This window comes from Lepidochelys kempii, chromosome 2, assembly GCF_965140285.1.
Source record: "Lepidochelys kempii isolate rLepKem1 chromosome 2, rLepKem1.hap1, whole genome shotgun sequence".
In the NCBI taxonomy this organism is placed as follows: Eukaryota; Metazoa; Chordata; order Testudines; family Cheloniidae; genus Lepidochelys; species Lepidochelys kempii.
Genome location: NC_136381.1, coordinates 79,577,412 through 79,598,738, shown reverse-complemented (window position 1 = coordinate 79,598,738; position 21,327 = coordinate 79,577,412). Strand labels below are relative to the sequence as shown.

The following is a 21,327-nucleotide window of genomic DNA, read 5'->3' as shown; positions in this document are numbered from 1 at the left end:
TGGCTTCCACCCTGGTCCCTATGCTGCTCACCTGTGTGCTGCTTTGGTCCCTGCACAAGTGATTGCTGAATGGGGTGGGAAAGTTTCCGACAATGGGGAAAGGAACAAAGCAGCTCTGCCAAGGAACCTTTGGCACAGGATTGCTGAGTACCTCCAGGAAACTTTCCTAGAGATCTCTCTGGACTGGGGTGGCCAACCTGTGGCTCTTCAGAAGTTAGAAGAGGCTCCTTGTATAGGCACTGACTCCAAGGCTGGAGCTACAGGCGCCAACTTTCCAATGTGCCAGGGTCTGCTCGCTGCTCAACTCCCGTCTCTGCCACAGGCCCTGCCCCCACTCTACCCCACCCCTTCCTGCCCCCTCCCCTGAGCCTGCAGAGCCCTCGTTCTTCCTCCTTTTCCTCCAGAGCCTCCTGCACACCACAAAACAGCTGATAAGGAGGTGGGGGAGGGAGCAGGAGGCACTGATCGAAGGGACTGCCAGTGGGCGGGGGGTGCGGGGAGCATGGTGCGGGAGCTGATGGTGGGCTGCTGACATATTACTCTGGCTCTTTGGCAATGTACATTGGTAAATTCTGGCTCCTTCTCAGGCTCAGATTGGCCACCCCTGCTCTGGAGGATTCCCCAAATATCTCAGCATGCATCAACACCCTATTCCTCCGTAATGATTAGATGCACGGGCAAATGTGTAGCATACAGAAATAGCCAGCCTTGTACATTTCTATACCCTGAACCCACCTCCGCACTACACAAACCACAGCCACTTACCAGGCATCTCCTTTCCTGCTTCTTGCTCGCTGGACAGCAACTGCTGAGACTGGCTAGACACCTCCGGAGTGGAGAACAGTTCCTGGTTGCCTGCCCCACCGGGAGCTCATCATTGTTGTCTAACTCCACCTCTTCATCAATGACTTTGTCCTCTGGGTTAGGTCCTCTTTCCACCTCCTCCAGGCCCGCTGAAGTATCCAGAGGGCTCTTGGCAGTGGAGGTGGTGTCACCACCAAGGATAGCGTCCACTTCCTTGGAGAACCAGCAAGTCTTAGGTGCAGCACCAGAGTGACGGTTTGCCTCCCTCGCCTTATGGTAGGCCTGCCTCAGCTCCTTTATCTTTGCTCTGCACTGCTGCGTGTCCAGATCATAGTCCTTTTCGCATGAACCTCAACAGATCTGCCCGTAGATATAAAAATTCCTACAGCTCAAACACAGTTGGAACTGCACAGCCTCCTCTCCCCATATACTGATCAGACCCAGCAGCTCCGCAGTGGTCCAAGCAGGAGAGCGTTTGCTGTGATAACCTGCCACGGTCACCTGGGAAGATGTGATGAGACCTCTCCATGCTGAGCCAACAGGAAATGGAATTTCAAAAATTCCCAGGGCTTCTAAGGGGGAGGGGAGCATGGTTGTTTACCTGGCTGTAGGGCAGTGGAGTTCAAATTGCTGACTAGAGTGGTCAGATTGGGCATTACAAGACACTTCCTGGAGGCCAAGTAGAGCGATAAAATCACGCACGGTGTCTACACTGGCACTCAACAAAAATTTTGTGCAGAAAGTCTTGTGTCTCTCTCATCAGGGTGGTTTTATTTTATCAGCGAAACACGGCATTTTTGCCAAAGAAAGTCACATTGCAATGTGTACGCATTCACTGTTTTGTCTATAAAAGCTGCCTTTTGTTGACAAAACTCTGTAGTGAAGACAAGGCCAAAGTCTTGTTATAAAATTTGTCACTCATTATGCAATACTTGTCAGAAGATACAGATGCACATTGTGTAAGAGGACAATGATACTTACGGATTTGGTCTCCAGGAGAAGCCCTGCAGTAGGGAATTTGATTGGAAGGAGTGCTGCTACATAACACTGCTAATACCTTGTATGGGATACACATACAGGTTGAGATTTTCCAAGCAGTGAGGGATTTAGCCACGTCTTCCATTAATCATCACCTAAACCAAATGGTCAAATTCTGCTCTTCATTACATACATTCAACCCTATTTAGTTCCACTGGCTGCACAAGTGTAACAGAGTACAGTTTCTTCCACAGTGTACATATAGTAGTGTCTCAAATTCACTGTCCTACAGAAGTCATAAAAATCACTACCCTAAATAAATTAATTGTGAAGATTTCACAAAAAGACGAAAGATTTTTTTGTATTATATTGATTCGACTACTAAACCAGACTTGACTGGCAGAAGATTTCAAAGACTCAGAAGCCACACTAATACATGGTACTAGTTTACTCCGTATTTTGGTAACATTCACGTCACAAATACATCCAGGGGTCAAAACTGGAAGTAGCAGAGCAGGAAAAAAAGGTACCTTCTGATGTGAAATGTACTTTTCAGCTATGCTAGCCTCAAATTAAAATATAAGACCATGAATAGGTTGCATTGAACCCCAATTAAAAGTTGTGGGAAGTTTTCCACATAAACACAGTAAAACTGTAGAAAATAGTTTGTCCCCATGTGCTTAAGTACTATAATAAAGACTAAATGATTGCCTGTCTTGCTTTTTCTGTTACATCATCTTCAGAGTTTCTTCTTTTCTTTAGTTAAAAAAAATTACCCAACGTAGAGACAGTTTTCTTCCTTGAACACTTTGCAACCCAAGAATTGGTCCTGAATAGTTCCAACTAAATCATATGCTGTTTGTATAGCAATATTGATCTATTCTAGGTATATATGCCCTCCCAATCACCCCATCATCATAGTATGTTAAAACACCTCAACAACCCTATGAGGTAAGGAAGCACTATTATTCCTGTTAAGGCTGGTGGCTTGCCTACTTTCACACAGGAAGCCTGAAACAGAGCTGTGAATTGAACTTGGGTCCCAAAGCACTGGACCATTCTTCCTCCATTAATATACCAATATAATAAGTAGCTCAATTCCGATGTGACCAAATGATCATCAAAAGTCAGACAATGGACTCTCTTCAATATTCCCCAAATGAAATGAAATGCTAGGTCTGCAATAAGACTAATGTAATGTTATAAAAGAGAGCTGCCTGGAAATTTTTCAACTTTTTTTTTTAAACTGGAAAATACCAATTTGACAATCTACATGTTCTGCTGGAATTGTCAGTTTCATCCAATTGTCCAGTGGAAACCTGCCTGATTTCTTGAAAGCTCACCCATCACGCCCCTGGCAGGCTGCCTTAGACTCAGAGCCAGGCACCTGGCAATACCAGCTGGAGCAGAGGCTCTCCAGGTTTCTAGGTTCCCCACCTTGTGCAGGATTCTTGGCAGCCCTAGGAGTTTAGGCTCCAGCTGGGGTTTCCAGAGCCTCCAGGCTCTGCAGTAGCCCACCTGGCAGGCAAGCTGTCAGGAAACAAGGCAGGTTTCCTCGCCTGACTTGTCAATCTCTAAGAAAAGCATTACCTGGAATCATACATCTATTAAACTAAGAATTGTTATAAAAGCCAAACCTGGGCCATTACGGGGGATTGATACTACACTGGCTGCCAATAATAAAGTTCCCTTTTTGACTCGGCATTATAAAGAAATTAATCAGTACACATTATATTGGCCTATTGTACAATCAGCAGTGCAGTCCATTAATAGATAGTCCTTTTTAGATCACCCACCAAGAGCTTCACACAAAACAGTATAGCAAATTTGACTGCTTTGATTTCTAGACCCCATCCACTTTTTTGCTTCGAGGGTATGAAAAACAGGAAAGTGATTTGAAGATGTCACACTAATTTGAAGATGTCACACTATATTCTCCAGATTCAACTCTGGCAAAGAGGTTACGTTGAGGACAATGAAACTGGCAGACAATCATCCGGGGGGCGGGAGAAGGTTATGAAAAACAATTCAGTTAAATCCCATCCCATTATAGCAGTAAAGCTGTAGGTGCCTATTTCAAAAACATCTGTTCAGTTCATTCTGAACAAATGAAATCATGTGCCCGATGCTTCTACAGTATATTTAAAGATTATATCCCACCTCTTGTCATGTATTAGCTATTTTCAACTTCACATGAATGGATAACTATCCAGAATAGTAAGAACTGAAGCTATAATACAGGTGCTTAGGACACCCCACTTCCATTTCACTTGTCATATTTAAACACATATTGTATAAATGGCATTGAGAAAGCCACCAAGGCACCCAGATTACCTTCTCTTACACAGCAAGAACACGGGGACATCCAAGGAAATTAAAATCAATCATTTAGAACACAACCAAACTGTGGAACTCCGCCACAATATGAGGAAAATAGCATAGTAGGCTCTAAGAGGACTACATATTTATATAGATAATGCATGCCCAGTTACCATAAGGTTAAACAAAGTTAGAAGAAAGGTTTCAGGATAGTGGCCACCCAATAGATGCTTGGAGTGCAGACGCAATTTCCCCCACAAGGGACACGGTTGTTCTGCTTCATTATGGGGATTTTTACACTTTTTTTCTGAAATATCTGGTCCTGGCTGCTGCTGGAGATAGGATAAGACTCTAAGTTCATTAGGTCTGATCCAGTATGGCATTTCCTATATCTTTACTCTTAAGACTGTTACAATGCAAAGTATCAAACTCTACCCTTGATACAGATATTTGCCAAATACAGGAGTAGAAAAGTACTGTACAGCCTCCCTTCAGCATACATACATTTAATAGAGAAAAAGCCAACTCTGTTTTGATCTATATAGTGAAATTCATCCACTTATATCCTGTTCTCTCTGGGAGATTTTCCAATAGCACTATAACCTCCCTCAAAACAGCATTTACTGATCCCTTTAAATCCTCTCTTTCTGCCTCAAGCCATTACTGGTTCGATAAAAATTATGCACAGTGGGTATTTTGACAACAGGGATAAATACTGAATATTCCCAGAAGGGCAGCCTCAGTAGAAATGGAGCATTTCAAACCAGTAACTAAAGAATGGTTGACTACTGCATTACTGTTTTGCTACTGCTGAGTTTGTAAGATAGACAGACAAAAAATGATCCCTATAAGCTACCCAAGACTCCTATTAGAGAAGTATTTCAAGCTTACTAAAAAGGATCTGGTTAAATTATTCACTGAAAATGTCTATTGCTAAGTTGGCCCTTTTTGCACACTGATCCTGGTTTCTACAATTATATTAGGTAGTCACAGACTAGTATATTTGAACAAATTTCACACAAAGGCTTTGTCATAACCATAAGGGTAGCGTAAAATTCCTCCTTACCTGTAAGGGATTAAGAAGCTCTAATAACCTGGTTGGCACCTGACCAAAGGAACCAATGGGGACAAAAGATACTTTCAGATTAGGGGGGGGAGGGAGGGAAGGCTTTTGTTTGTGCTCTTTGTTTACATGGTTGTTCTCTCTTGGGACTGAGAGAGCCCAGACAGAAATCCATCTTCTCCAACCCATCCTAATCCAAGTCTCCAATATTGCAATCTGTATAGGTAAACCAGGCAAGGCGGATTAGTTTATCTTTTGTTTTATGTGAATTTTCCCTGTGTTAAGGGGGAAGTTTATTCCTGTTTTCTGTAACTTTAAGGTTTTGCCCAGAGGGGGATCCTCCGTGTTTTGAATCCGAATACCCTGTAAAGTATTTTCCACCCTGATTTTACAGAGATGATTTTTACCTTTTTTTTTTTTTTAAATAAAATCCTTCTTTTAAGAACCTGACTGATTTTTCCATTGTTCCAAGACCCAGGGGTTAGCGTCTTTGATCATTTTGTAACCAATTGGTTAGGATATTAGTCTCAAGCCTCCCCAGGAAAGGAGGTGTGTAAGGCTTGGGGGGGATATTTTGTCTCCAAGACGTCTCCAAGTGGTCTCTTCCCTGATTCTTTGTTAAATCGCTTGGTGGTGGCAGCGTATCAGGTTTTAACCTAAGCTGGTAGAAATGAGCTTAGGGGGCTTTCATGCAGGTCCCCACATCTGTACCGTAGAGTTCAGGGTGTGGAAGGAACCTGGACATGGTGGCAGCTGTGGGATCATTTTGAACCAAAAGCACAGGCTGAAGAGGTTTTGGTTTTTTTTAAGCTGAGAGCAGCTAGAGGGTTTTCTGACTCTTTACCTGGAAAAAGAGGTGTTTTTACAGAGGGATTTTTCTTTTCTGAGCTGGAGTTTTCTCTACCTAAAGGCAGGGTAGTTAACCTCCTGCAGGGAAATTCACAAGTTTTTTTTTTTTTTCCCCTAACTCTAGAGTATAGCTAGAGTTAAGCACAAGAAAGCAGGAATATGAGTACCAGTGAAGCAGCTACTAAACTAGAGCTGGCTAGACTGGAAGCAAAAGAGAAAGAAAACGACCATAACAAACGGATGGAACTTAGACAATTAGAAATTAGTGCAGAAGAGGCTGCCCACGAGAGAGCTATGGAGGCAAAAGAAAAAGAAATGGAGGAGAGGGGAAAAGAGAGGAAGCATGCACTGGAGATGGAGAAGGCAAGGGCTCAGCAGAATATACCAACCAACCCTAGCAATCCTTCTCCAGGTACCGCTTCCAATCCCAGAAAGTTCCCCACCGACAAGGCAGATAATGATACTGAGGCCTTCTTAGAAAACTTCGAAAGGGCCTGCCTTGGGTATAGCATCTCTACAGACCAATACATGGTAGAGTTGAGACCACAGCTCAGTGGACCTTTAGCAGAGGTGGCGGCTGAAATGCCTAAGGAACACATGAACAGTTATGAACTTTTTAAAACCCAGGCGAGAGTCAGATTGGGGCTAACACCCGAGCATTCCCGTCGGCAGTTCAGAGCCCTAAGGTGGAAACCAGACGTGTCATTTACCTGACATGCCTACCACATTGTGAAACATTGGGGTGCCTGGATATCAGGAGCAAGTGTTAAATCTCCAGAAGATTACCCTTCTAAATGCAAATGGAGCAGTTCTTAGAGGGTGTTCCTGAGGAAAAAGAAAGATAAAAATCATCTCCGTAAAATCAGGATGGAAAATACTTTACAGGGTATTCAGATTCAAAACACAGAGGATCCCTCTCTGGGCAAAACCTTAAAGTTACAGAAAACATGAATAAACCTCCCTCTTAACACAGAGAAAATTCACATAAAACAAAAGATAAATTAATCCGCCTTGCCTAGCTTACTTATACTGATTGCAATATTGGAGACTTGGATTAGGATGGGTTGGAGAAGATGGATTTCTGTCTGGGCTCTCTCAGTCCCAAGAGAGAACAACCACGTAAACAAAGAGCACAAACAAAAGCCTTTCTCCCCTCCCCCCCGCAAGATTTGAAAGTATCTTTTGTCCCCATTGGTTCCTTTGGTCTGGTGCCAACCAGGTTATTTGAGCTTCTTAACCCCTTACAGGTAAGGAGGAATTTTAGGCTACCCTTATGGTTATGACAGGCTTATTCATGAATTATTTGCTTTGGCAGTTCATGGTGTGTGATTGGTCATCTAAGTCACATGATACTGTTTCTGCTCCCTGATTAGATTGTCTTTTAATAAAAGCTTAACAAATGAGAAATACTAAATCTAATCCTTTAGGTATGTATCCCCCTGCTATCTGGAGGTTCCAGATGAGAACAGGTTTCTCCAGTCCTTAAGGATCTGCCTATTAATGTGGCTGAACCATGAACACTCTATAGGAACAAGGAGCCTGACTGACATGCCCTGGGTAGCCTGCATAAGATTGAGACTGCCCAGGCATGAGTGATGGGTAAAGCTAGGCAGAAAAAGATGTTCTATTCTGCAGAGGAAATCAATATTTTGAAATCTGGTTTTGTTCAGATTTTGAATGAGAAACCAAAAATTTCAGAAGTCTCCATAAAAGGGAATCAAGCCCCAGGTCCTAGGCAGTCCATTTGGTGTGCTGCTGGGTGAGCGAGCTTGCAGGAAACCAGGCACTCTTGTGATGGAACCCTGCCTCGGTTCTGGAATTTTGTGGAAGTTGAACCATCTTGGTGAAACATTTTGATTTTGACAAATTGGCAAATTCTTATAAAAATGTTTTGGCAGAATTTTTTTGATCAGCTTTATTGCTGAGCCCAGACAGAGCGGGAGTTGTGGAGAAGAAAGTTAACTGCAGGGAGTCTGACTGCAGCAGGAGGGGACACAGCTTCTCTGATGCTCTAGAAGGGAAGGAGAGAAGCATATAGAGAGCCCAGATTCGTCTCAGGTGAGCTACAAAGCCACCAAGGAGGGATGAATAAGTGGACTTTTCCATCCTCAGGAACCAGTGGTGCTCCGGGAGTGGGCATATGGCATAACTTTCCAGATGAATCATTCGTTCTGAAGTCCAAGGAAATTCAGCATTCATGTATGTTTTCATGACCACCAACCACCATTGGAATACTTGCCAACAATGAGCAATATAACCCTATTAAAAAAACAATGAAACCAAGCTGCCAAACTTACAGCATCTATTCACGAATTATTTTGTAGTCTTCAGCCAGCTGTACTTACTGACTAAGCCACATTAATTCATGTCAGGAGCCAGACATCAACTAAGAGGAGAAATTTTGGAATTAAGGATCCTAACTGTATGTTTTGGAATGCTGGTGTGGTAACTTTGCAGGGCTGATGTGCAAGAGTGCGATGGTATAGTGCTCATACACCCTGGTGAACTGAGGGTTAAAGAATAGCTCTGGGCCCAGAAGGCCCTGCCCAGCCACAGCCGCTTGGCATGCTCACATTGGAGGTGGGGCTCAAAATGGAGCAGCTCAGCTCAGTCTGGGTGCACAAAGTCCTGAACAGCAAGCTCCTGCAGAGAAGCTGCTGGGGCTCTATGTGGCAGAGATCAGGCCCCACTGCTGAGCGGCCATAAGTCCTTTACCCCATGGAGACCAGGAACGATGGACTGCCACTAATAAAGGAAGACCTTTCGGAGCACAGAGAACTCCAGAAGGAATCCAGAAACAGACCAGTGGCATTGACGGAGGAACAAAAGCCAAGGTAGGAAGCGGCCCAGGCATAAGGGCACCTGTCCCTCAGCCACACAGCTCAGCTATTATTCACAGGGTCTTTAAATTTAAAGAACAACATTAAGAAATAGCTACTACATTTCAATTCATGCCACAATACTTGATGTTTTCTCTGAAGTACATCAGATGGCATGGAGAATGGGCGAAACCCAGTAATCCTTACTCAGGCAAAACTCACACTGACATCACATAAAAGGCCACACTTCAAGACTGTTGTATACATGTTGGCTTCAATGGAAGTTCTGCCCAGGTAAGGCCAGTAGCCATGCAGGGAAGCCCTCAGGCACTGATGCCTCAGCACACTAGTGTTGTGCTCCCCCATACAGCTCTCTGCTCAGTTCAATCCAGCACACCAGGCAACAGTGCTCTAGTAATCTAAGATAAGTGTAGGGGGCATACTTACCCTCACCCTCTGGGAGGCCTTCATCCTCTCTTACTGAAGACAGTATGATGCACCTGCTCAGTCCCATCAGACAGTCCCTTCTGGCAAACCAGAGGAGATGGCTCCTGAAAGAAGCTGCTTCTGAGACCCCTTTAGCTACTATTCTTCCCCTTTCCTTGCTGTACACAAGGACAGGGAGCATGAACTGAAAGAGCAAAAAGATGATTCCAGGTGCACAGAGCAGTGGGAGAGAGGAGCAGAGGACAGAAGAGTAGAGTACATGGTAGAGTTGGAAGCTGAGATCACTGAATCAACAGATGGCTCAGGAAGGATTTGAGATTAGTGAGTTACTTTCTAAACTGGGTTTCCTGAGAGGTGAGAGTGACAGAACAAGTGTGAAAAGCTAAATCAGAGTGGACACAGAGATGCTTGGGGAAGACCAAGTCAAGAGGACATTCATAAGGCAAATGTGGGAGTTGTAGCACTATTGAAAAATGAAAGATGTGAGGGGCTGGTGAGCGAGTGAAATCAAGCCATAGAAGAACATGGAGTTATGTCCGGTGTGAGCATACATGAGCACTTGGAGAAAGAGGAGAGATAGCAAAGAGTGTATTCTAATGAGGAAAAAAAATTATTAGAGTGGAAGTAAATATCTAACCTGTAACCTATCAGGGGACAGAGTGCTAATGAACATGTAGTTTTCTGCTTCCCTACAAAAATCCAGGTCTGGTTAGGAGGCATGTAACACCACAGCTAGGAGAGCCTTTGAAACCGGAGTAGAACATTTATATTAGCAATAATGTGAAGTTTAGCAGATGCTCCAGCAATGTACCAGGCTTCAATTAAGATATACCAGGAAACTGAATGCTCAGTGCTGTAGGAGCAGATAATCTTCTAAACTCAAACCTAGCCAGTTTTCAGTCACATAGCAGCTGCATGCAGACATGACACTTGTACATTTTGAGCAGGGCACTGCAAAGGCTAAAACCAGTTCCGCCTACAGCAAAAACATTTGTCCCTAAAGGCTCTTAGCGTGACAGTTCCAAAGTGTGCACAAAGCATGCTTTACATTTTTTTTAAACAAAACAAAAAAACACAGTCATTTTCAGACTAAGAACCTCTAGCTGTCTTACTAGCAGCACGCTGCTACTGATATGATTAAAGAAGCACACAAAATCTTTTTGATAGTTGTCAACTTGGAACCTCCCAAAACTCCAAGCTAGTTCATTGCCAAAAAGCCACAGGTATACAGACAATAAAGTAAGAAATCCAGTTGAAGAGTAAATTCAATATCCATATTAAAGTAATCTCAAATTGCACTGTATGTTCACAAATGTTTCAAATTGTTTTACTTAGTAGCAACATTTAAGTGACCAAATTTTTAGAAGAGAGATCATAATCAGGGACAGTAAACAGCAGGGAGGTGCTGTAAAGGAGATACAGGTGTTTGGAATAAAAAGAGTTGCTTTTTAAATTGGGGGCGGGAGGGCTCAGGGTTGAGGGGAGAGAAGGGAAGGGAGGACTTAAAACCTTCTCTTCGCAAGACAACGTGTCACTCAGATGAAACTCAGAGAAAACCAAAAACTGTTTTACGGCTGTATGATGAGTTAGTACAACAGTGGCACTCCTGCCATAGTGGAACACTGCCTGCATTTGTGTTTATTCATGCAGAACACTTAGGGCATGTCCACACTTACTGGGATCGATGCTGTGGCGATCAATGCACCGGGTGTTGATTTGGTGGGTCTAGTGAATACTCGCTAAATGGACTGCAGATCACTCTCCTGTCGATTCCAGTACCAGAATGAGAGGAATAAGGTAAATCAATGGGAGAGAGTTTCTCCCGTTGATGCAGCGTGGTGTAGATACTGCAGTAAATTGACCTAAGCTACGTTGACTCCAGCTACATTATTCACATAGCCGGAGTTGCGTAACGTAGGTTGACTTACCCCCGTAGTGTAGACAAGGCCTTAGGTAGCAGCAAAGATGCTTGATAAATGCAAGTCATAGCATGGGGCAATTCCTTGATATGTATGCTGATTGCTGCATCGTAGTATAAAGTGTTACGGTCCCAATTCCGCTGCCCTCCCTTCCCATAAAAAATCCACACCACACCCTCTCAACAAATCATTCTTTTAGCTTAAAGCAGCAACTTAAAGCTATGGAGGCAATACAGTTAAGAAAGCTATTTTACCTGTATGATGTTCTTCAATCCAGGCCTGCAGGTACATGAAGAGGAGTAGACCTGCTACTCCAAACATCAATATAGTCACAAAGACTTGTCTCAGGTTCATGACCCTGTCAGAGGGCTGCATTTCAGCTCCTTTCAGAAAGGTGCATGATTCACTTTCCAATAGGTTCTTAATTTAGCTGTATCATCTTTAGCATCCTTTCCTTTGAGACAGCAACCTGAAATAAAAAAGCACATAAGAACTAACTATGTCTCTTAAGTGGCTTTTCTTCAGGAGAACCTGTGTAAATATAAAGCATAATGGTTATGTAAGCTACTAAGCAAGGGGCACTGGCAACACTTGAGTTTATGTCCATAGTCCTAACAATTTTTCCATAATACTCACACTTCCCGAATGAATCTCAAAGACAAATCTTTTTTTTTTTTTTTTTGGAGTGAAGGCAAAAATCCATTACATAAAGCCAGAGTGTTCATGCTCTGTGAATGTGCAATATGGAGAGCCAAGGGAGAGGGAGGAAATCAACCCCAAAACCTGAAGCCAAGACCAGAGGCTGACACACAGCTCCCCACAATGTCATTTCATCCTCTTAGCTATAAAACTAAAGGACATAGCTCCTCCATACCAGTTGTGGAGAATGTTGGGTTACTAAATCCATGCAGTTGAGAATATTGTAGCTCCTCTTCTTGCTCCATTCCAGTCTTTTATAGACTACATAAAGCAAGTGTGAGGACCCTTTCCACAGCAAGTAAGGGATAGACTCACCCTTGCACAGCTGGTGTGCCCACAGTCCCCCATTGCAGCCCCTACCTGGAGTTTATTAGTAACTGATATACAAGGTCTTTCACTGGCCCCCCACATCACAGCAGGGATTTCACCCTCCATCATTCAGTTATTTGAGGTCAAATGTAGCCTTCTCTAAACCAGTAAGAACCTATATCAGATTATATAACCCAGCCTGAAGTGACGAGAACTAATGGAATTTTGAATCTGGCCACTTTGCAATCATTACGAATATATGGGGGAGGGAGAAGAGAAAGAGGCTAAAAGCCTGAGTCTTGCCACCGACTTCCCTGGTAGCAGAATCAAGCCCAAAGCTTGGCTGAAAAAATCTTATTTCTTGTATGGCACAGAGCCACAGGAGAAGGAAATTGTTCCTTTAGCAACTAGCACCTACCACTGAAAAGCTGACGTTAAGAGTTCATAAAAGTAAGGTACAAAAGGTTTTGTACAATATAAATGTAAAGCTTCTTAAAGTGCATTAGGATGTGCTGGATTCTGAAAGCAATGGAGTACAATGTAGAAGTACATGTTAAATTAGATTGCAGCGCAAATAAAAATATTCTGAAATTCAGTACAATGAAGCCCTTGTAAATGAATATCTGATAAAAGACACTTTTAGCAGACTAAATCAAAACTATAATGAAAACTTAAGCTTTCAGATGACACGAGTAACCAACTGAAGAAGTGTTTTAAATGAGAACTCTGTTAAAGGAATAAGTCTATTCCTAGTGTGTGCATGTTTGTGGAAACAAAAAAGTAGCAGGTATTTAACAAGTTATACTTGCATGACAAAAGCATTATATATGCTGTCCAGAGAAATCCAGAGCTTCATGTGTTTCACAAAAAGAAAGAGAAAATATGAACCTATTTCAATAACTCAGTGCTTGCAGACATATAAACTTTGACTTTACTTTGTATGAAAGCTTAATCTTTCACCTGGCACATTTTAGTATGGATATACCTATTGTTTATAGGAAGCTCATGTTAAATTCTAAATGTAAAGTAATGTTCAGAACTTGAAAATACAATGTCAAATATATTTTTCCTTTAAATTCTGTGCCATTAAAATTAGGGCTGTCAATTAATCAAAGTTAATTTTTGAGTTATTTGCGTGAGTTAACTGCGATTAAAAAAATTAATCATGATTGACCGCACTGTTAAACAATAGAATACCAACTGAAATTTATTAAATATTTTTGGATGTTTTCTACATTTTCAAATATATTGATTTCTATTACAACACAGAATACAAAGAGTACAGTGCTCACTTTAAATTATTTTTTATTACAAATATTTGCACTGTAAAAATGATAAAGAAATAGTATTTTTCAATTCACCCCATACAAGTACTGTAGTGCAATCTCATAATCATGAAAGCGTAACTTACAAATGTAGATTTCTTTGGTTACATAACTGCGCTCAAAAACAAAACAATGTAAAACTTTAGCGCCTACAAGTCTACTCAGTCCTATTTCTTGTTCAGCCAATTGCTAAGACAAACAAGTTTGTTTACATTTACGGAAGACACTGCTGACTGCTTCTTATTTACAATATCACCTGAAAGTGAGAACAGGCATTTCCATAACACTTTTGTAGCCAGCGTTGCAAGGTATTTACGTGCCAGATATGCTAAACATTCATGTGCCCCTTCATGCTTCGGCCACCATTCTAGAGGACATGCTTCCATGCTGCTGTTGCTTGTTAAAAAATAATGCGTTAATTAAATTAGTGACTGAACTCCTTGGGGGAGAATTGTATGTCTCCAGTTCTGTTTTACCCACATTCTGGCATATATTTCATGTTATAGCAGTCTCGCATGATGACCCAGCACATGTTCATTTTAAGAACACTTTCACAGCATATTTGACAAAACACAAAAAAGGTACTAATGTGAGATTTCTAAAGATAGGTACAGCACTCGACCAAGGTTTAAGAATCTCAAGTGCCTTCCAAAATCTGAGAGGGACGAGGTGTGGAGAATGCATTCAGAAGTCTTAAAACAGCAACACTCCAATGCAGAAACTACAGAACCCCCAACTACCAAAAAAGAAAATCAGCCTTCTGTTGGTGGCATCTGACTCAGATGATGAAAATGAACAAGGGTTGGTCCGCTCTGCTTTGGATCATTATCAAGCAGAACCTGGCATCAGCATGGACACATGTATTCTGGAATGGTGGTTGAAGCATGAAGGGACATATGAATCTATAGCGCATCTGGCATGTAAATATCTTGCGATGCCAGCTACAACAGTGCAATGCGAACACCCGTTCTCACTTTCAGGTGACATTGTAAAAAGACCTGGGCAGCATTATCTCCTGCAAATTGTAACCAAACTCGTTTATCTGAGCGATTGGCTGAAGTAGGACCGAGTGGACTTGTAGGTTCTAAAGTTTTACATTGTTTTATTTTTGAATGCGGTAATTTTTTGTACATAATTCTACATTTGTAAGTTCAACTTTCATTATAAAGAGATTGTGCTACAGTATTTATATTAGGTGAATTGAAATATACTATTTCTTTTGTTTTTTACAGTGCAAATATTTGTAATCAAAAAATAAATATAAACTGAGTACTGGACACTTTGTAGTGTGTTCTAATTGAAATCAATATATTTGAAAATGTAGAACACATCCAAAAATATTTAAATAAGTGGTATTCTATTAACAGTGTGATTAACCGCAGAATTAATCGTGATTAATTTTTAATCACTTGACAGCCCTAATTAAAATACAATCCTTCGTAAAGTACAATGAAAACTGCTTCCAAACCTGTTAGCTTAAATTTAAGCTATATCTCAATGTCATATTTGCCATTTTATGCATTATACCTATGAAGAACGTAGATGCCTAGACACAAGTGTGACAGACACCATTTTGAACTTATACTCTGGCTGATTTTTTTTGTATATGGCATGAAACAACTAGTTCAGACATGGAACTCTGTAGGAAGCCAATTAAGTAGCTTTATTTCATAGTATTCCTTTCTGGTTAACTAACATGCAGAGCTGTCATCTCCCGCTGTGGAAGCTATTTCCACTTCCAGCTACAGATATGGTACACTGCCTGGATATTAGTAGTCTGAAACTGGTGGAAGGAGAAACCAGTGCTCCCTCCTTTATATGCAGCATGTTTTTAGTGTGAACTGCTTCTAGAATGGTGGGGGAGGTGGGATCCAACTCCTCCATTCTTTTAACTAGGAGGCTCTTTCCATTCAACCCCTTTCCCCATGGTGCTCCTAGTGTTCTCAACTCTTCAGGCTCTTTGGGGTGGAGGGAGGGAGACCCAGAACAAGCCTACTTATTGTTGCCACTCCCTGTACCTGAACTTTAGTTACTAAAACGAATGTGCTGTATTCAGATCCATAGGATTAGCTCTAACAAACAGATAGAAGCATTCCTGCTTCATAAAGAGTTTGGATCCCTTTCTGGTTATAAGGAGAAAATTAATTCAATCACCCATAGAAAGCTGTGTTATTTGCATAACACTGATATTAGTTTGGATAAGAACTCAGAACAAAACAAGTAACATTGTTTGATGCTCAGAAAGTCTGAATGTATAATGGTAAGAAATGTTCTCTAGCAGTTACCAAACCCTGAGCTTTTTTGGAAAAGTTATTTAGGATGCATAGCTTTGTGTGTCTTACTACAATAAAGATAAACAACCTGAATACATGCACTGAATGGGAATTTCTCTCACACATAACTAAACATGTGCAGTTTTCTTGCTTCTCCTTCCAGTCTCTTTTTCTCTGATCATATGGGAGTGGCTGTAATCAAACCACTCGGGAATTAATGCAATATTTGGGGTCTACAAGAGAGACTTTATTAGGCGCCTTAGGTGAAAGTGTGCCTCCAATGTCTTGTGCTGCCAGTTCAGCCCCTTTCAGTGACACAGTTCAAGCATGTAGGAAGATACCTAGTATTACTTCTGAGGATACCAGATTAAGGTAGTCCATTAGCAAAAAAAGCAAACAGCTTGCTCTTGGCACAATTTCTGCTTTGAGGTTGTGAATTCCACAGTGTTTTCTTTAGAGAAATCTCAAGATGCACTCCCATATATTTTTTATTTGTGGAAGAAAGCTGGGTCCGGGGAGGGAAATTACACAAATTAGCATTAGTCACGGTGTGTTAGGAATATACCCATCTGACAAGAACAGTATCAATTAAAGTCAGCACAATTATCTCTTTACTGAGCGCTCACTACATGCGTTGTTTTAAATTGTGTGTGTTCATGTTTAGGCCAAGTTTCACTTCAGACAGCACAGCTCAGACTATTATGTGCACATTGAACAGAGCCGTACAGCTTCATTATACAATTTTAAAACTGCCTAGCCTGAATAATTAGTGCAATTTAGTTAACTCAATGATTTGTAATCTATATATGAAAAATCAGAGAGATAGTTAAAATAAAGCCTCTGGGTCTACAAATCTACTGCAGAACATTTTAAGCAGCCACAGCAACATTGTGACAGATTGTCCCCTTTGGCATTAAAAACTGCAGGAGGGGAACAACTCTCTCCCCCGCCACAAAAAGGGACGCTCTGGAAGGATTACCTCAGAGATTAGTCCCCACTCCTTGTGGAGGGGATTGGAGGGTTGCTCCTCCCCTATGACAAAGCTTGCCCTAACCTCAGTAGAGCTGCCTGTGTCCCCATTCTAGCTGTAACCCCGGGTCATCTTCTATCCATAATTCCTTGACCGTGTGGCTCCAGTGGAACTATACTATCAGGGACTCCCCCTGACCTCAACTACTCCAGGCAATCTTGGGAGTGGGGGCTATAGGGTAATGTTAATGCAACTGAGAGAGACTTGCGTCCCTTTCTCCCTCAGCCAACTCCACTTTTCCCTCAGTCCAGTCTGGCTCTCCAAGCACAAACCCTTGGATATAAAGGTGGGGGCTCCACAAGATCCAAAAAAAAGGCAGAGGGGGAAATAGGTGAGAGAGCACCATGGGAGTCCTCAAGCCCTGCTTTTCCGCAAAGGTGGGATGAGCCAAGTCTGGCTAATGGTGCTCAAATCCTGCCGGAATGCTCCAGGATGCCATCCCAGCACCCTTTTGGGGAGCCAGAGTGGGTTGTTATGGCCCTTCTGGTATTTCCATACCACCACTCCTCAAGTGCAGCACTCGCCCAGTGGTGGTGAACCCCTCCCGCACAGATCAACAGGGTCACAATCTGCCCCACTGACTTCAATCCAGGCAGTTATAGAGGAATTCCATAATAAGATTCATACCAAAAGGTTTAGACATTAGAAGCCTGGGATACATTACCACATGTTGTTCTGATCTATAAGTGATAAAGAAAGCTAGAAGAACAGAAGTGCACATATCAGTTTTCAGCACTCAACTCCAGGGCTAATCAGCAACAAGTTTTTAGTTACTGAGCTTGAAATGAGAGCTTAGAAATTTTAGTGAGCCATACTCATTAACTTTTAATATTTCAAGTTCTTTTAAGAGCTATAGTATTTGGTAACATCGTCATATTTAAGAAACCTCCCACACCATTAACATACAGTCATTTTATTTTTCCTCCCTTCAGATTTTAGGTGTAATCCAGAGAGGTACATCCCATTGCAAGATAAGCATCACCTGGTAAAATACTCTGGGCACCAGGACCCAGCAGAAATGAGGAAAAGCAGCTCCTGATGCCTCTGCCACAACTTCTAAGTAATCCCACTTCTTTCAGTCCTCACCCTTTCCCTTCCCCACAAGCAAAACTCTTGTCCTGGAGCTACATGACACTTCCCAGTTCTGTCTGCACTAGAGATATCTGACACTCATATCACTTTTTTGATTTTTGATTCCTAGCATGCAAGTCCACATGAAAATCTGGTGGTAGCCAGAGCACAGAGGAGCTGAGTAACTCCTACTTTCACACCTCCCTATAACTGCCACATCACAACCCCAAAAATCAAAGTCAACACAGAGTAAAAGAAACTTAAATAGTAAACTATAGAAGTTTGGCAACACTGTCTCCTCCCATCCCCTTTCTCCTTGGTATTCTCCTGAAAGACAGAAAAGGACCAAGATTAACTGTTAGAGAGGTGGACACAGACACTGAGACAATCCCCTCCTGTGCATTTATTTTACTGGTCATTGCCACAGATGTCAACCCACTACCTCAGTGGTTCCTCACACACACCTATAAACAGAAAACAGAACAGGGTCATTACTTGAAAGATACATAGTAGAGCTATCACAACCCCTCATACCATAGATGAAGCCACTTACCTCTCCACAGTCCTCCAGCACACGCTCATTTTTCCCTAGCCTTCCCCAAAGAACAGTGTGTGTCTTAGTGACTCCATTGTAGTGCTGTGGCATGCTGAGAGAACTTTCTGGGCTCCATGGATGGATGTTTCCAGCCTATTTCCTTCTCTGTATCCTAGAAACAAGGAGTTAAAAAGTTATTAGTTCAGCAACAAGAAACATAAAAAGTTACCGAAGCAATTAAAAGGACAAAGAAAAATCCAGCTCCTCACCTTTTCAACTATGGAAACTCAAAAAGGTCGTACGCCAGACTTCCAGGAACACAGGTGGGAGGAAGGTGCTGACACTCTGTCATAGCCCTAGCCCTTCATAACACATGTGGTTCCTCATACTGGACAGAGCAATTCTTATCAGTCATTGGAACAAATCAAAATTGTGAACATGTGCACTATTCACCATCGCCATTTTCCTGCTCCTGGAACGTAGCTGAGCACTCTGGGATAGATGCAATAGCCCACAGACACTGCAAAGTTTGCAGCAAGTGCTGCATGTGGACATAGTGCGCGGTGGGTAAGCAAAACAGGATACCTGATTTAAAAAAAAAAAAACCCAAAACACTGTGCAAGTTGCAAGACTGAAAATCTCTAGTACATGAGCTAATGCCACAGCTTCCATCTGAAGTGGTGCAGCCTTACTGCTGACTGTTTGGTTGGAAGGGGTGGGTGGGGGGAAACAAACCTATGCTTACCAAATAAGACATCCATCCACACCTCACTCCAAGTACAACCTATTCACCATTCTCCCTGCAGCCTCAGCACACTCAGCCAATCAATGCTCATGCCTGTATCTAACTTACAACCCTTTGCAGTCAGAGGACTGTGAGATGGGTGGGCTCCAGCAAGAAATCATGTCTAGTTTGGGGGCTCAGGTGAAAGAAGGCTGAGAACTAAATGTTCAGTATAAGGACAAATGGAATACATTTGAAATAAAACTTTCCGATCTGAACTGTGCAGCTCTAAGTATGCTAGAGAAATTTTCCAAAAATTCTTACCAAGTTGTCCCACCAAGACAGAGTTTAACTGACAATGCCTTCAATCAATGTTAGCAATGGCGGAAGAGTTTTAGAAAGTTTCCCTACTGTAGACTGGGCTTTTAAAAAATAAAAAATAAAAATAAAAAAGGTTCCGGCTTAAGGATTCAAATGTTAAGGGGTTCATAGATCATCATCTAGTCTGGCCTCATGTATAAAAGTATTACATAAATATGTATAAATACATAAAGTAATGCCCTGAATTAGTTACTGCTTCAAGTTCAATAAGAGCATTTCTTTCTAAAAGAGCCAATCTTGATTTTAAAGTTTCCAATGATAGAGAATCCACCATGACACTTGGTGTTAATTACCCTCATTGTTCGAAATTTGCACCTTATTTCTGGTTCAACATTCAGCCATTGGACTTGTATCACTTACTTCTCCTGGAATATAAAAGTGTGGAATTTAGAGGATTTCTTTGACATATTGGATGATTTAGGCTTAAGTTTCTCACCTTCCATGCTCATTCTCCTTTTTGTGTTCTGTGGAGTCTCTTTAGCTCCAAGGTATCAATTCAGTTGCAGGCATACATTTCTCTCTAAGATCAGGATTTTTTGGGGAGGGGGGGCCCACAACTGCTAATTAGAGGCATTGAACTAATAGGCAGTCAAATAGAACAGGTACCTGGCAGCCATTTTGATTGCACGGGAACCCAGTGGAGAGAGAAGTATGAGGGGATGGAGAGGAAAGCAGACATCTCAACAGTTCTTCAAATTGCTAGACCAGTTGTAATACAGCCATACCCAAATGTAACTGAAGGCATCATTTGGCTTTCAGAACCCTTATTACCGGCAATATTATATTGTGAGTAAGGAAGCCAACATAACGTTCATCGAGCTCAGGATGAAGGGGAAAAAAATCTTTAGTTGTAAAGTTCCACATTTGATGTGGAATTTGAAACAAAAATGGATCTTCAATTCCAAGTCACTTCAAAGAGTAGAGCTAAAAAACAAAACAAAAAAACCACACACACACACAAAACCCCTCCAATCCCTACAGCTTGAAAAATATTAAGGCTTCAAGAACACTCAGGAAATTCTAAATACAAACATTACCAGAGCAAGCTCAGCTCAGCCCACTTGCTCATGTATTTAGCATTTTTCTATTTCACTTCCCCTTATTACAATGTAAACCTTAATACTGTTATAGCAATTATGCCTTGTTATTAATGCACTTTAAACCACACCATATATTGTATAGGATGAATGGTATACAGAAGGTAAACCATGTGCTCCTATTTACCCTGTCTTTGGGATATGATTTTGCAGTCTCAGTTTATTATGGCACCTACCCCTTAAATGCTTCATATAGAAGGCCTTCGTATTAATTAAGCAGTAAACAAACAAAAATCACTTCAGGAGAGAAAATTATTTGTCTCATTTCGTGAGATTTTTATTTTTCCTCTACAGGGACTATGTAAAGGAAGAAGGGCAGTGATAAGCATAGAAAGCTGTACTTCCTTCTTCAATCATGATTGGGGGAATTGGGTAGATGCTGTAAATAATTATAAAACAGCTTAATCTCTGCCTTGAAGATCTTACAGTTAAATTTATGGCAAGACACAAGGAAGCGTAATAAACAATGGGAGGGAACATGGGAGGTAGAGCAGTAATAAAGACACAGGCTTGCTTAAAAACACCTGAGGCTCCAATCCTGCAAATACTTATACAAATGCTTAATTTTAGGCAATGGGATTACCATGCATGAAGTCAAAAACATGTTCAAACATTTGCAGGATTGGTGTTTGTGCCTATAACTAGACAGACAAAAAGCAAAATCTTTTCATAATTTCTCTACATT

The 21,327-nt window shown here is 41.7% G+C and overlaps 1 protein-coding gene across 1 annotated transcript in view; it reads right to left on the bottom strand.

Annotated features, from left to right (window-relative positions):
* The window catches only part of CHST9 (carbohydrate sulfotransferase 9), a 113,942-nt gene extending 95,339 nt beyond the window's left edge, over positions 1–18,603 (bottom strand). Inside the window, exons 1-2 of the mRNA XM_073329421.2 lie at positions 18,459–18,603; positions 11,453–11,667 (exon numbers count right to left, since the gene is read on the bottom strand). Coding sequence (XP_073185522.1) covers positions 11,453–11,573 — 121 coding nt within the window. The 5' untranslated portion in view covers positions 11,574–11,667; positions 18,459–18,603. The remainder of the gene's footprint in view (positions 1–11,452; positions 11,668–18,458) is intronic.
* Between the last annotated feature and the right edge of the window lie 2,724 nt (positions 18,604–21,327).